The sequence below is a fragment of the Wasmannia auropunctata genome, unplaced genomic scaffold (genome assembly GCF_000956235.1).
Source record: "Wasmannia auropunctata unplaced genomic scaffold, wasmannia.A_1.0 LD335985.1, whole genome shotgun sequence".
NCBI lineage: Eukaryota > Metazoa > Arthropoda > Insecta > Hymenoptera > Formicidae > Wasmannia > Wasmannia auropunctata.
In genome coordinates, this window is record NW_012026905.1 from 593,158 (window position 1) to 607,274 (window position 14,117).

At 40.5% G+C, this 14,117-nt stretch overlaps 1 protein-coding gene across 4 annotated transcripts in view; it reads right to left on the reverse strand.

The window, feature by feature from the left end:
* Positions 1 to 14,117, reverse strand: part of LOC105454436 — a 44,603-nt gene that overhangs the window by 23,452 nt on the left and 7,034 nt on the right. For 3 of the 4 annotated variants that reach the window (XM_011697043.1, XM_011697042.1, XM_011697045.1), the window contains 3 exons: positions 10,986 to 11,159; positions 10,187 to 10,369; positions 8,925 to 9,107 (listed from right to left, as the gene is read on the reverse strand). In XM_011697043.1, coding sequence (XP_011695345.1) covers positions 8,925 to 9,107; positions 10,187 to 10,369; positions 10,986 to 11,159 — 540 coding nt within the window. The remainder of the gene's footprint in view (positions 1 to 8,924; positions 9,108 to 10,186; positions 10,370 to 10,985; positions 11,160 to 14,117) is intronic. The other variant, XM_011697044.1, reaches the window with a different exon arrangement.

Here is a 14,117-nt window from a genome sequence, read left to right on the forward strand (position 1 = left end):
GCTGATAATTTTTTTGAGGACCAAGCCTGTCTCAATTAAAATCGCAATTGAAAACTTAATTCGTAATTGAAACGAAGTCGGAAATAAAAAAATCGATTGAAATATTTTGTATGCAATAATTATAATTCTATTAAAATCTACAATTTTGCAAGATTTTTACGGAAAAATAAACAAAACTTACAATCAAAAATGACATTTTCTCGTATCATGTTTGTAACTTGAAATATGTATCTGTGAATATTTTGCATATCGCCACGTGTGTTGTATACGATATATATTTTTGAAAAACTCCGCTACAATTGTAATTCAAATACCAATCAAATTTTAATAAAATCCATACGCGTCATCGTGAATTGGTTTGATATTTGATTCATGTTTGATTGAAAAACTTCGGAAAAAAAAATACAGTGTTTATATAAACGTTCGCATCGGCATTTAAAGCAATACGTATCTCGAGCCGGCGTGCAGGCGCGCGTGATGGTAAATTTTAATACATTTTCATGTCACGCACAGTTGCACATTTTTTTTTCCTCCGCGTAAGTAAGTGTAAAATACGTGCTGCGAAATTGCGCTCGGATGGAGATACCTGGTCGCCCACCTGCGTCTCCTTCGCGAACGCATTCCCTCGCGCCTCGTCTTCGTCACACGTACCTTTTTCTATCTCTATCTCTCTCTCTCTCTCTCTCTCTCTCTCTCTTTCGAGCGCGCGCGCTCCTTTTTCCTTCAACCGCACCGATGAGTCATTTACAGCTGGGTACAAAGTCCATCCGAGCGACCGCGGCCTCTCCGCTCCTCGCCACTCTCCTCGGGAGCTTATTCTTCTCGCGCGCGACTTCGGCGATTTGTCTTACCTAAGACGTCTGCCAAGAGGATTCCCTTTCGCGCGAATCGACCGGCGCGCGGGTTTCCTTCGCCGACGCACACCGCTGGCACATTTCCCTTTATCTCGAGATCGCGTTATTTATTTACTCGTTCCCTCCTCGCCCCCTCCCCCGCCCTCCCTTCTTCTCCCACGGTTAAGTTTCGTGCGACTTTGCACCGTGCAGTTACGGCTCGTCAAGGCATAATTAACGGCTCAATTGCCGCTCACTGGGCTGGCTGAACTTTGCCCGCCACGCAACGCGCGCGTGTTCGCACCGCGAATCGCGATTTCGCCGCCGACCTTGGGGTGGGACCCGCGGCCGCCCGTGTCGGTTCCGTTTCTCTTATGTATCCTTCTGGAACTGGCGCATCCTGAACCCGGTCGTCGAGCCCTAATCTCGGATTCGAGACTTCTGCCCACACTGTACAATTTTTGTTGTCGCTAAATTACGATTCTTCAGGAATCTGCTCCGATATTGCGCTTCCTGTTTTTTTTTTTATTATTTCTCGGGAGAATCACTAGTTTTAGAAACAAAATTTCCAAATTCTTAAAACGATTTCTTCAACAAATTTTGCATATATTCGATTATTTATTCATTTTAGAATTTTGTTTGAATTGTGACGAGAGAAACTGTCGATTTTTTTAGCGTTAATACATTTTTAAAATTGTCTTTTCGAAAGAGTTTCTTTTTTCCAAAGACCGATTTCTCGAAGAAGGATCACGTCAAATCTTGAGAATAAATCTTTTAGAACATGGAAATGGAAATCTTATGGGCAGATCTCCTTTAGTTCAAGAAGCTACTGGATCTTTCACCGGATGGCTCGCTGACTTTTTCAGTATTATCTTTTCTGCAGAGAAAGAGGACACACCAGGGGGGCATTCTCTTCAAGAACTATCGCCTCTTACAAGGGAATTTAGAAGAAAGTATCCGGACTCTTCGGCATCAGTATCAGTCCCTCCGCGCCTTTCCGGTGTGTCTCTCCTTATTTCAACCGAGGATTCCTCCTTCTTTAAAAGGACCTCCTCGCAGGATTCGCTTCTTGTTGAATCAAACTCTTAGAGTCTTAGAGCATTCTCGCCGGAGAGTAACATGGCATTGCTCCTCGGAACGGTCTCTTTCCTCGCGAGAGCTCTATTTTACCGAGAGACCCTGTCGATCCCACGACGTCTCTCCCTCCTCCTTCCCTCTCTCTTGTACTCTCTGCGAAGAGTACTTCCACCACGACGAAGTGCGGGCTCGACTTTCCCCCGCGAATCTACTCGGTGGCGTTCTTTCGACTCGTTCCCGTGACCTTGACGATGCGCTCGCGGGCGTGCGAGCCGCGGTGCGGCGGGCAGCAGAGCAGCTCCTTCTCACCGCGGTGGTTGCGTGTCTCGCGCTCGCGATATCCCCGCGCGTGCGTGGCGATCGTGGTGCGTGGCGATGATCGCGGGTGAGGAGCGTGATGCGTGCGTAAACGTGAACGCGAGCTCGCCATTGATGAACAAAAGGGCTCCGGGAGGTGATGAGGGAAAGCGACGCGATCGGAGCCCACTCGGTATATATCAGGAACGCCGATGGCGACTGGAGGAGGTTCCGCGCTGGCATCAGCAGTTCACGTTGTTCCTCCACCGAGGTGAGGGAGACCTCAGTCGCCGCGGTGCGGTGGTGAGGGCAATGTGAGCGAGCGAGCCGAGAAGGGTAGGGAGAGAACGTATGTCGAGTGGGGAAGGGAGTAAACAGGGCCAAGCGTTGTGCATCCCTCCTCCCCTGCCCGTCGTCGCGCGGATCCATCCATCCCCGCGCCGCGCGTCGCGCCGCCGATGCGCCTCGTCGACGAAAACAAGTTGGCCGCTCTCTTGGCCGCGCGCGATGCGATAGGTCGAACTAGATACGTATATGTATGATGTATGTATGTATGTTGTATGTTACGTATGTATACATACGTGTGTCGGTTTCGCGGAGAACGCCAGGGAACTATCGAATCGATTTTGGTGGTGAGCAAACAGCTGAACACGGGCGCGCCGCGTATAACAGCTGTGCGGAGAGTCCCGTGTGCCGGGACTTCGTTAATTCTGCATGTAACAGGGAACTCTGTAAAATTCCGATCGTGAAATGTAGCGAGTTTCCGTTAGAAATTAATAATGACCTCTCCCGGCTCTTCCGTTCGATCCCCCGTCATCTCGCAGTACACGGGCAGCAATAAAATATATCTCACAGTTTCGCACCGAAATATAATAAATCTGCATCGAAAGTTTGCAGCAGATTACATAATTTCTTCGTCGGAATTTAATAATAAATTTGCGCGCCATAAATTTTTATAATGGAGAATACGCAGTCATTAGAGTTTAATAAAGCTAAATAATCTACAAAGGAGTTTCCTTTTTCATTATGTCTACACTGCTGTTCTTGGAATTAATACAATTTTTTTTAAGTAATAATTATGATAACAATTTTATAATATGGAGATATTAACTGATTATAAAATCTCGATATAATCTTATCTCTATATAAATCTTGATATCTCCAAATTGAATGTCAGACAGAAATATAAGGGGTATCTTTTATCTTTTACTCCATTAAAATATTTTGATTAATATTTATTTAATATATCAAATTATTTCAATAGAGAGAGAGAGAGGATAATTCAGTCTGACTGAAACATTTTCCACACAAGTAATTGCAAGTAATCCCCAACAAGCTTGACTATGGTCAGCTTTGCTAGACACATTCGAACAAAGTTCTCGTTTTCAGCAACAGATCGAGGCTGCACTTTCACGAAGCCCAGCTCCGAGCGGTGCAGCTGTGCAGTTCTGTTGTTTTATTCTACTAACTCTAAATTTATCACCGAGAAGAGAGGCGAGAGAGAGAGAGAGAGAGAGAGAGAGAGAGAGAGAGAGAGAGAGAGAGAGAGAGAGAGAGAGAGAGAGAGAGAGAGGTGGCAGGGAGGGAAGGAGAAAGACGGACAGGATATCTTAGAGGAGGGGACGGAAATATCCCCCACCCCTGGCCTGTCGCCTTTTATTCCCCTCAGGACCAAATCCGTTCGTCTCTCCCTTCCTTCTCCACCTTGCACGCTCGCTCCTTAACGCCGCGCCGCACAGGGACGATGCACGTTGCAGCTGCGCGACTTCTGAATTACGTATGCATCTGCCCCCCGACCACTACGAGCGCACGCGGATGCCTCGCGCGGGGCACCGAAAATGCCCTTTCTCCCGAAAATGATGAATGGAAAATCCGATTTTATTTATCCGGAAATTGGGGGTCCGTCCGCGCCGTTTCGCGTCGAAATGGATTTCCTCGGAGCGTGCAAAATTGGTTTTGTTTCGAGAACGATTGGAATGGAAAAGCGCATCGTGTATTGAAGATTGTTCCATTTCATTTTTTCCCCTCTCTCCATTGAAGAAGAGGAGCTGGTTGCAACTATATATATTTTTTTTATTTCACTTTTAGCCCGATGTTATAAATGAAACAAAAATTTATGAAATGGAAAAAATACACTAACGTAACGTCGCGTAGCAAGAAATATATAAAGCATACGTAAAAACATATATTGTAAAAAAAAAAGACCGGCAACTCGGTACGTTAGCCATTTAGATGTCATCGTTCGTTTTTGATGGAAACATTTGTAAATAGTCGACGAATATTTTTAATGTTGAAAAATAAAGCTGAAAATTGCTATTAACAAAAATATATTCGGGATATCTGTAGTTCGCTACGTTAGTCATTTAGATGTCATCGTTCGTCTTTGATGGAAACATTTGTAAATAGTCACGAATATTTTTAATGTTGGAAATTGAGGCTGAAAATTGCTATTAACAAAAATGTAGTCGGGATATCTTATCACTATTGTATAAAATAGTTTAATAATATATTTCGGCGAACTTTGAGTCGTCGCTTTAACGAATGTGGATACGTTATCTTATCGATGTAATTTGTTGCAAGTATTTTTACCAAATTTAATTAATTTATACTGTTTATCTTCCTTTTTCTCTCTCTTCTCTTTTTATGTTAAATATTTCATTTGTATGAAAAATGTGAACAATAGACATGCGTGATACGCATTTTATTAAAATAATGTTTTTAATTAATAGAAATAAATTTTTTTTCTAATTTTCATGTTTCTATTAAATTACCAGAAACGTATATCGCTTCTCTGTACGACAAGATTAATTGCTGCTTTGAAAAGTTCAAATTTAACCTCGTGCCGCTTTAAGGGGTATGAAGAAGAAGAAGCATCCCCTTACTTAATCTCTTTCGCGGAAGATCTGTAGCTATCGCAGTCGAATGATTGTTTCTCGGAAACGGGGCAATCCGCCCGGCGGAAAAACGGAAAAAAGAATAGATAGCCTCGTACAAAGCGACTTGTTTTTCTCTCTCTTTCTCTCTCGACCGCTCGGTTTTTCTGCTTTCTTTCTTTGTCCGCCCGCGTTTCAGGTGCCGCGGGATGATATTTTACAAGCCTTAATTCGGGCTACAGCTGCCAGCAGTATCTCTTTCCGCTGCCAATGCTCCAGCTTGAGCTCGAAAATGCAATATAGAGCACGAGATTTGCGAATATATAGTTACGATGCGTTTAGAACCAACTGACTAGATACGTGTGATGTAAACAAATATAATGTAAACAAAAATGTAATGTAAACAAATATTCCTCCTGAAAACATAGAAAAATAACTTCTAGTATAGATGCAAAAAATAAAAAAAATAATAGTTTTCAACGAGAATCTCTTGCAAAAATAAGAACTATAAAGATTTTTATCAAAAAAGTCAATGAGAATAAAACCTTTTCCAGATGATTCAATTAAATTAAAATTTTTTTCTTAGTTTAATTAACTTTCAGTTTTAATAATTATCAAGTTTTTTCTAAGTATTTTTATGTTTAAATGCTTAAATTCATTTAATTTAGGAACATCGGGAGCATTCAGAAAGAATGTGTTTGATTCAAGAATTCAATGAAGCGTCTGCTATTAACTCAAACTGTATTAACAATTTAATCACGCCTCCGCATTTGTTAATGACTAATGGCTCGTTAATAATTAATCCCCATCGGGGCATTCGGAGCAAGCTTGTATGAACTGGCTAAAAGAGAGAGAAACAGAACACGAGATTAATTAGCTCGGAGATCGCGAACGGGTGGGACGGTTCAATAGGGAGATCATTAAGTTGACCCCGCGTTCGATATCGGCTGCTTCAATCCAGTTAGAAGAAGTACTTTGTATATATAAATCATAAATTTATTCCGAATCGCGAGCCGCGCACTTTGCCCCTATAAGAGTCGCCGGTTTTAAGAAACAGTTCACCGATATTCAACAGATTACATGAAATCTGCTTCGAAAATTTGGCTCAGACTTGTTTATTAGTTAAACAATTCAATTCTCGAGCTTTAGTTATTTTTTTCATATTTTCGAAATAACTATTAAATTTATGAAAACTCATAAATCGCGATGCTGCGGCCCCCATCTTATTCAAATGAAGTTCATTTGAAATAAATTATCATTTTATATTTGACAAGAAGATCTACACACAAGCGCGCATGCATGTGGTATATATAATATGTATCTACATACAGTGCTCATAATTCCTTAATTCAATGGAATGTTCTCTCATATTAAGCGGTACTATATAATTGTGAATCATCATGTTAAAGATCAAGTAACTTCGAGGGATCGACAAAAACCAAGCTATTACAAATAATTTCAATTTACAAAATTAATTGTACTAGGTTATAAATGATTTTACAAGAACCAGTTACCTGTTGGACGTTGTTGCGAGTCTCTCCAAGTTCTCGGAAGAATTCGAGAGTAGCGTTTTTCCCCCAAAAAGTATGCGTTTACACGAAACGACTTGCGTGCATACTCTCGCGAATTTCGAGGCTCAACTGTACATATATAGGTACACGTATTTTTTTTCCCTTCGCGTCCCAAAGAGGCACGTGACGTCCAGACGACGACTGACTTTGCGCGACAACGACGACGACGGCGACGACGACGATGTATGGTTGCCTTTGGGACCCCCTCCCCCTTCCGACCCCTAAGACGCTCTCTCAGTTCATCCTCGTCGCTCGTCCCCCCGCCGGGAGAGCGGCGTCTCGTTTTCTCCCTTCCCCGAGAAAGGGTCCCCCACCATTTCTTCCGAGGGGGAATGAAGCCCCCTCGATGAGAGCAGCCATGAGTAGTGATGGCACTTCAACTCAACCTATTCAGGCAGTGAACAACACTCGGAATATGCCTTTTATTTCTAAAATTTAACCACGAACTTTTAATTTGGATCGACACGATACACTCTGCACGCGCCTTATCGTTTTATTTTGTTTTAATTTACTTGCAATTTCCTAAGGTAGCAAGTTAATATTATTTGTCGTTATTTTTTGACGCCTAGATGTTATCATAAATATCATTCTGACGTCAAAACGACGATAAATAATGTTTTTTTGCTACCTGAATGTTAAACTTTTTTAAAATAGTAAGTAAACATATAGGCGAAGTAATTCTCTCTTAATGATAAATTTGAGTAATCAAAAGAGCTGTGTTGATAAGATTACATTCTTCCACGAGTGCCTCTCCGTATTCATTTGCAATTGTTTTCCTTTTTTCTTTTACACACGCGTGATGAATGAAGTTAAATTTATAACAAAAATTCTTAATTCTTTGTATTCCCAAATTTCTAATATTAGGCAATAATAAATTTTCGCGAAAACCTGAAGCTATCACAGTTTCGTAATCTTTTTTTTTTTTAAATAAAAGAATAAATTTTGCGAAAAATTTCAAGCGATATTGCACCCGGACTGTTCAGGCTATAAAAAAGTGGAATAATGTGTGATTTTTATAGGGTTTCGATGTCATCACTAGCCATTGGGGGATTTCCGACAGGGAGAAGGGCCGTATCGATTATCTTGCGCGCCTCGCCGCGTAAGCCCCGCGCTGAATATTGCGTGAAATCACGCGCGCGGCACGCGTATGGCTTTCGAATTAATCGCAGGAGAGGACGCATTTTGTCTGCTAACTGGCGGTCGTGGAACGCCAGGTAATATCGCGGAACAATGAGGGAGGGCAGAGAGAATAAAAAATTCAAAAACAGGGGAAAAACGAACTGTAAATTTAGGACGTAAACGATTAACGTTTCATCGCCGAGCTTGAGTCGAGAGAACTTCGTTATCAATCATATTGAAATTTGCTTTTAATAATATCCATTATCCGCGGATTTAGCATTGTTAAATAACGCGACGAGTGTCGTGTGAAAATAGATATGACATTGTACTATATAAAGTGAGATTATTATGGTTATTACACATTATGGTTATGAATATGTAGAATGCATGTACCAGTAACAGCAGTTTGGAGTAATTGCGTTTATATTAATAACAATAACGTAATAGCGTTTCCTGCACTTTTTGCAGTGAGAAAAAAATGGTTGCATGATTTAACCACAATTTATAGTTGTTTTCAGTGACAGCCATATATATATTTTTTAGGTTAAACTATAAATATAATTATTTATACATATATATATATATATATATGATATAAATAAGTATAATTATTTATATTATTGCTAACATTATAGCGATAACGACTATAAAACTGGATCTCTTAATCGTAATTATCGTACTATGCAATTATAATCACAATTGCCAAAACACTTTTCTCTCGGCACAAAATTTTAATTCCTACGATAAAATTCAATGAGTCGTATTTACGAAGCATCTGAATGTTTAATGGTGTTGATAAATAATTCTCCGCGAGCGAGATAAACAGGCGGAGAGCACAAATTTAAATATGACGACAGACTTATTATTGTACGCTGTAAAGCGCATTATTTCCGCGTTACAGGCACGCGGTTGTGTTTTTCACGTAAAAGTTTAAATTGAATCTCTGAGAATAAAATTTATCCAACGCGCGGATGTTACGGATGTTTAACACTCTATAATCTGATGTAAATAAATAGAATAAAACGTAAATTGGTGCTCGCGCAAATGTGTGGCAGAATGACGGATAAATAAAACACGTAAAATATGACGCGGAGAAATAGAGACAGGAGGAAAGTATGAAGCAATTGATAATTCTAACAGTTCGAGTTTCTTACCTACGCAACCGGGTAACTTGGCGGCGGTCTCGTTCCATTTGCCGTTCCTACACTCGAGCGTCCTTTTTCTCTCCCTGCTGTCGGGGAACACGCTGCCCGACTTGCATAGGAATGTCCGCGAAGTCAATGTACCGTTCGACACGTAACTTCCGTTCGGCACCGAGACCTCCGGGCAGCCCAGCACTATAATGCAAAATACGCGCGTAACTTCATTTCCACCTTACCTTCCTCCTCGTTAACATCTTGCTCCAGTTTAAAGTTACAAGGCGATATCGCGCGCGCATCTCTCTCTCTCTCGCTCTCGCCCTTCAGAATTTCCATTATTTTTATCCCTATAGGACCTCCATGCAATTTCTGAACATTTAAACGACAAACGCACTAGCGAGTTATTAAAAAGTTTTAATCATTGAAATAGTTAACAAAGTAACTAATGGCGTTTCGAGAAACTTTTAAATTGGCGAAAACTTCAGAAAGTGGTCGCTGTTGAAAATTCTGCATTTAAAATTTAACTTAATATCTCGTCGATAATATCATCATATATCTGATTTAATACCTTTTCTAAAATATCGCAGTCGAATTAGAAAAAACAAAGACTTATATAGCTCGGGAATAATGTCAGAGTGTGAAGATTATAAATTCTGTCCAAACGTTTTCTAAAGGGCAAAGCGATTTTATATAACAATCCGTTATAACGCAATGAAACTTCTTAAAATATAAATTTAATATTGCCGAGAATTCTCGAGCATTGATTGTGGCACTATTAGAAAAAATTCAATTTATTTTTATAAAGATTGAAAATGCTGAATTAAAATGATTTTTACGTAAAGTTTTATTGTGATGCAGAGATTAACTATTCTGTAAATAAACAAAACCTATTTTGCATAAATCATTTTCAATACTTAAAATGTTTATACAAAAAAATCGAGATTTTTTGTTATTGTTTTTTAAATTTAAATATTATAACGATAACAAATGATAACAAATAAAGTAAATAAATTATAAATATATTGCTCAATAAAAAAAGAATGTTGTAAACACACTTATATGTATATAGTTCATTTAAACTATAAATATCAATGCATTTAATAAAAAAAGTAGATGTGATACATTCTTAATTTCACATAAACCTCTTTGGCGAAGTACACGCTAACGTATCTTCACTGAGATTATTCCCGAGTTAACCGTTTTGTAGCGCGCGTGTTCGCGACACTTTTCTCTTGTGTTTTCCGAGCTCGAGATCTCCTTTTTCTTTTCTCTTTTACCTTGGTAGTGCAGCAAAAAGCCTCGGGCGTTGTAAAACCTCTTGGAAGTGACGAAGTCAAGGGTCAACACGTTCGAGCTCGAGACGACTCCCACACCGGCGGCGGTGCCGCAGAACTCGAAGAGAGTGCTGCCGTGTTCCCGCACTCTCACGATGTCCACGCAGTTCCCGTCCGCGTTCGGACCTGCGAGCAGACCTTTATTCGTGGTTTCCGTCTGTTTGTTTGTTTGTTCGGACTGCGTGTGAAATCAGACCGCGTTTATTTATTTTCCCGAACGAGGGACGATGATCGACGCGCGGTCCCTTAATCCCGATCGGTGTCATATGTGGCGCATGTGCGCTCCTTGCAATGCATCGTTTGTGTAGTAAGCTATAAGTCGTGCGTTAGCAAATCGTTATTCATTTCGCGGCCTCGCGGTAAAAGAGCTTAAAGTGGAGATGGGTCGAAGGCTGCGGTTTAAATAAGGGCCGTAAATTTACGGCGAAAAAAAAAATATACAATGTCGCTTCTAACGTTGCAACGTATATCTGTTTTGAGTTTCTGAAACCCTCTCTTTATTTGTGAGTTCCTGAACCCTCTCTTTATTTAAACTTCAAGTCATCTTCATCACGCGGCGAGAAAGAATCCCGACCCGCCAGATCGCGTTTATCAACATAAACGAAGAAACGCTAAATCTTCTCTCGGGATTTCAATTGCCATGCGATTCAATTTTTATCAGTTTAACTTGTCGCGCGCGCACCCTGGCGAAAGGGCTTTCGGCGAGGTTTTAGAGAGGATTGAAACACGGCCAAGCGCTTACCGCGGATATTCAAGTCGTGAAAGGTCAGAACTATCCTCTGACCCGGAAACGTCCTGAAGGTCCACCCGCACGTTTCCCCGATGTAATACAGCGGATAACCCGGGGTGTTGATGTAGCCGCCTTCACCGCCGATCACCTTCACCTCCTGATTGCAGTATCGCCTGACCGCAGCTTCTGCAATCAGTAAAATATTAATCCATCATGCTGTGTGGTTACACAGCAATTCACTTGTACGATATAGCGCAATTGTGTTTCACGAAACTTGCGTATTTCAGGGAGAACATTTTGAAAATAGAGATTTATACAGCCTTGGCCGTAAATATAAAACACTCTCACAAATTGACATTATATAATCTAACGAAAAATAAATTTAAAAAGTCAAAAATCAAATCCGAATAAGATTAATACTGAAGATGGCCCTAAGCCTGGGCCGAAATGTCTAAAATATTTATGATTTTACTGATATTAATTTTTCTTTTTTAAAAATACTGTTTAATAATTACCATGTTGATTCCCACTAACCTAAGATATATCAAATGTTGAATAATTCTAGGAATCCTTTGAATTAATTGTTCATTAACAAATTAAAAAAGTTTTATTGAAAAATATTACATATTTTTATGACAATTTTAATAATTTGTTAGTCCTCCTGTGGCTTTTATTATCATCTTCTTAAAAAAAATGCAATAAATTGAGGGTATTTCATATTTGCGGCCAAGGCTGTAAATCTCCTGTCAAAGAAAAAGTTTTCATATATATACCTATTTGTCATATAAAATTAGTTAAATCATAAATGGACAATTTAATTATACACATATATAATTCACATTTTTGCTTCAAAAGTAAACTGAACAATTGAAAAAAAATTAAGTTTCCCACTTTTGATGATTGATGGAGTTTAATATTTACCTAACTCATTCATTGTTTCAGTAACTCGAAAATCACGTTTTTTTGAGTTATTGAGTGTTTTTTGTAAAGCACAAGGGTGCTTGAAATATATCGATATTAATTTATTTGAATAAACTCCGATATGCTACGTGCGTTTGATAAATCGTGCTAATGTAACGCTACCCTCCAGTTGTACACCCTCCCTAATTAAATCTTTCTTAGCGACAAATCATTACTGACAGAGATCATTCTATCGTTGTGAAAAGAATCGATTTTCGGAGGGGGGGAGGATGGAGGATGGCAAGATTGAGCCACGCTTTCGCTGCCCATAAGGCTAACATTAACATCTGCATCCGTTGCGGTCTATTTGTCGCCGTGCGATACGATTGCACGGGATCCCTTTATAGCGCGTACTGCGGGTCTGGAGCTGGCGAGGGTGTCCTTGCCCCAGTTTCCGTGGATAGGGGTGCCATTTCTGGGCGGGTGGGAGGAGGGCGGGAGGAGAGGAGCTGGATACGCCGGTGGCGGTAATAATAAGGGCGATGGAGGGGAAATTTGGTCCTCTCCGTCCTTCCCTCCTATCCTTTCAACCTATACAATCCCTCAGTGGGTAACGTCTACGTACAACCGTTTCCAATGTTCCACGTGTGACGGCCTTCGCAAGGAATGTTTTGTCCTGCTGAATAGCGAACGGTTCCCATTCGATCTCTGTCGATTCTATCGATTGCTTATCTAATGAGACTTTGCGTACAATCGGGACGTCGAGTGTCACGAATGACACGTCGATATCGATGATACCGCATTGAGACACCATTTGGTTTGGCGAAGTTTACTCGTGAAAATTTATTCGGCATAAATTTAGAAAATTTGAGTCATTACGAACTTGCGAAAATGTAATTTTTCTTTTAATTTCTGAATTTATACTTAATGAATAATTTAATATTGTCTGTCTAAAATGTGCGTGTGTTTGTTTATGGAATTTTAGAGAAACATGATTTTAATACAATTGTTAAGTAATTGTTTTTGAGTTACCATGAATAATTCATTTAATGTTTAATTATTATAATTAACATTTTATACATACGCGAATAAATATTAATTTTATTATTATAGTATTTCATTAATTATTGTTATTATACAACAGTAAAAAATATTCTAGTTAAACATAAATGAATATACATATACAATACATATTCATAAAAAATGACTACCCCCGTTAAAGAAGTATTATATTTACCTCGACACAGATGCAGTAATACGAAATCTCTCGAAAGGTCAATATGTATCTATACGTACAAAAGCATAATGTTACATCTGTTGCCGCAATAAGCTGGAACTTATAACATCGTAATGTATCGCCACATAATTTCTCGTTTCTTACCTAGCTCGCCGAGATTGTGATAAATGGCAGCAATACAAAATCTATCGGTCCCAACTCCCAAAGGATTATTAATATTTAGATGTACATAGTGTTGCGCAATAAGCTGTAGCTTGTAACATCTGGTATGCCCGCATAATTTCTCGTTTCTCGCCACCCTACGGTGCATAAGTTTTCATTTATTTCGAGAAATGAAACTGTATCGAACAACGAAACGGCTGAACCCGGGAAACGTCACGCTTCCCTCGTATAAAGCGAGCCAATGTTCCACGGTACGTGCGATTCCATAGAACGGCGGGATTACACGCCCTTTTCCGTAGCATCGTCGCGCGCGTTGCAAGCGCGGTCGAGCGTGGTGCATTGTGCGCGCCGATCGGATGCACTGTTTCTTGTCGCCGCGCCGGGGAGAATTTCAGCGTACCTATATATCACGCATATGCCGGCGATCCCACGGTCAATAAGGATCGCTGTATCGCCGACAGCTGGCGGACAACCGGCCGACGACGACGGTCCGCGATAGAAATCTGAGTGCCGATTTCGTCGAGTGCACGATGTGCGGCACGTGACGCGCCGTGCGCTTCTCCGCCCCCGCGCGTGACCTGTCCGCGCCCGGGGCGCACGCTTTATCGGGCTCGTCGATCATCGATTGCGCACGCCCGAATGCATGTTTCTCTCTCTCTCTCTCTCTCTCTCTCTCTCTCTCTTGATCCGCGAACTCGACAGCGGAGAGAGAAAATAGACCTAGGCTTTCCGCCGATAAATAAAGCCGGATTCGTAATACCTTGTAAATATCTTGTGTTGCGAAAACCGGAGATATCCGCTTTGATTTTATGTGAAAATCGAGGATGCTATTGTATAGAATCGAC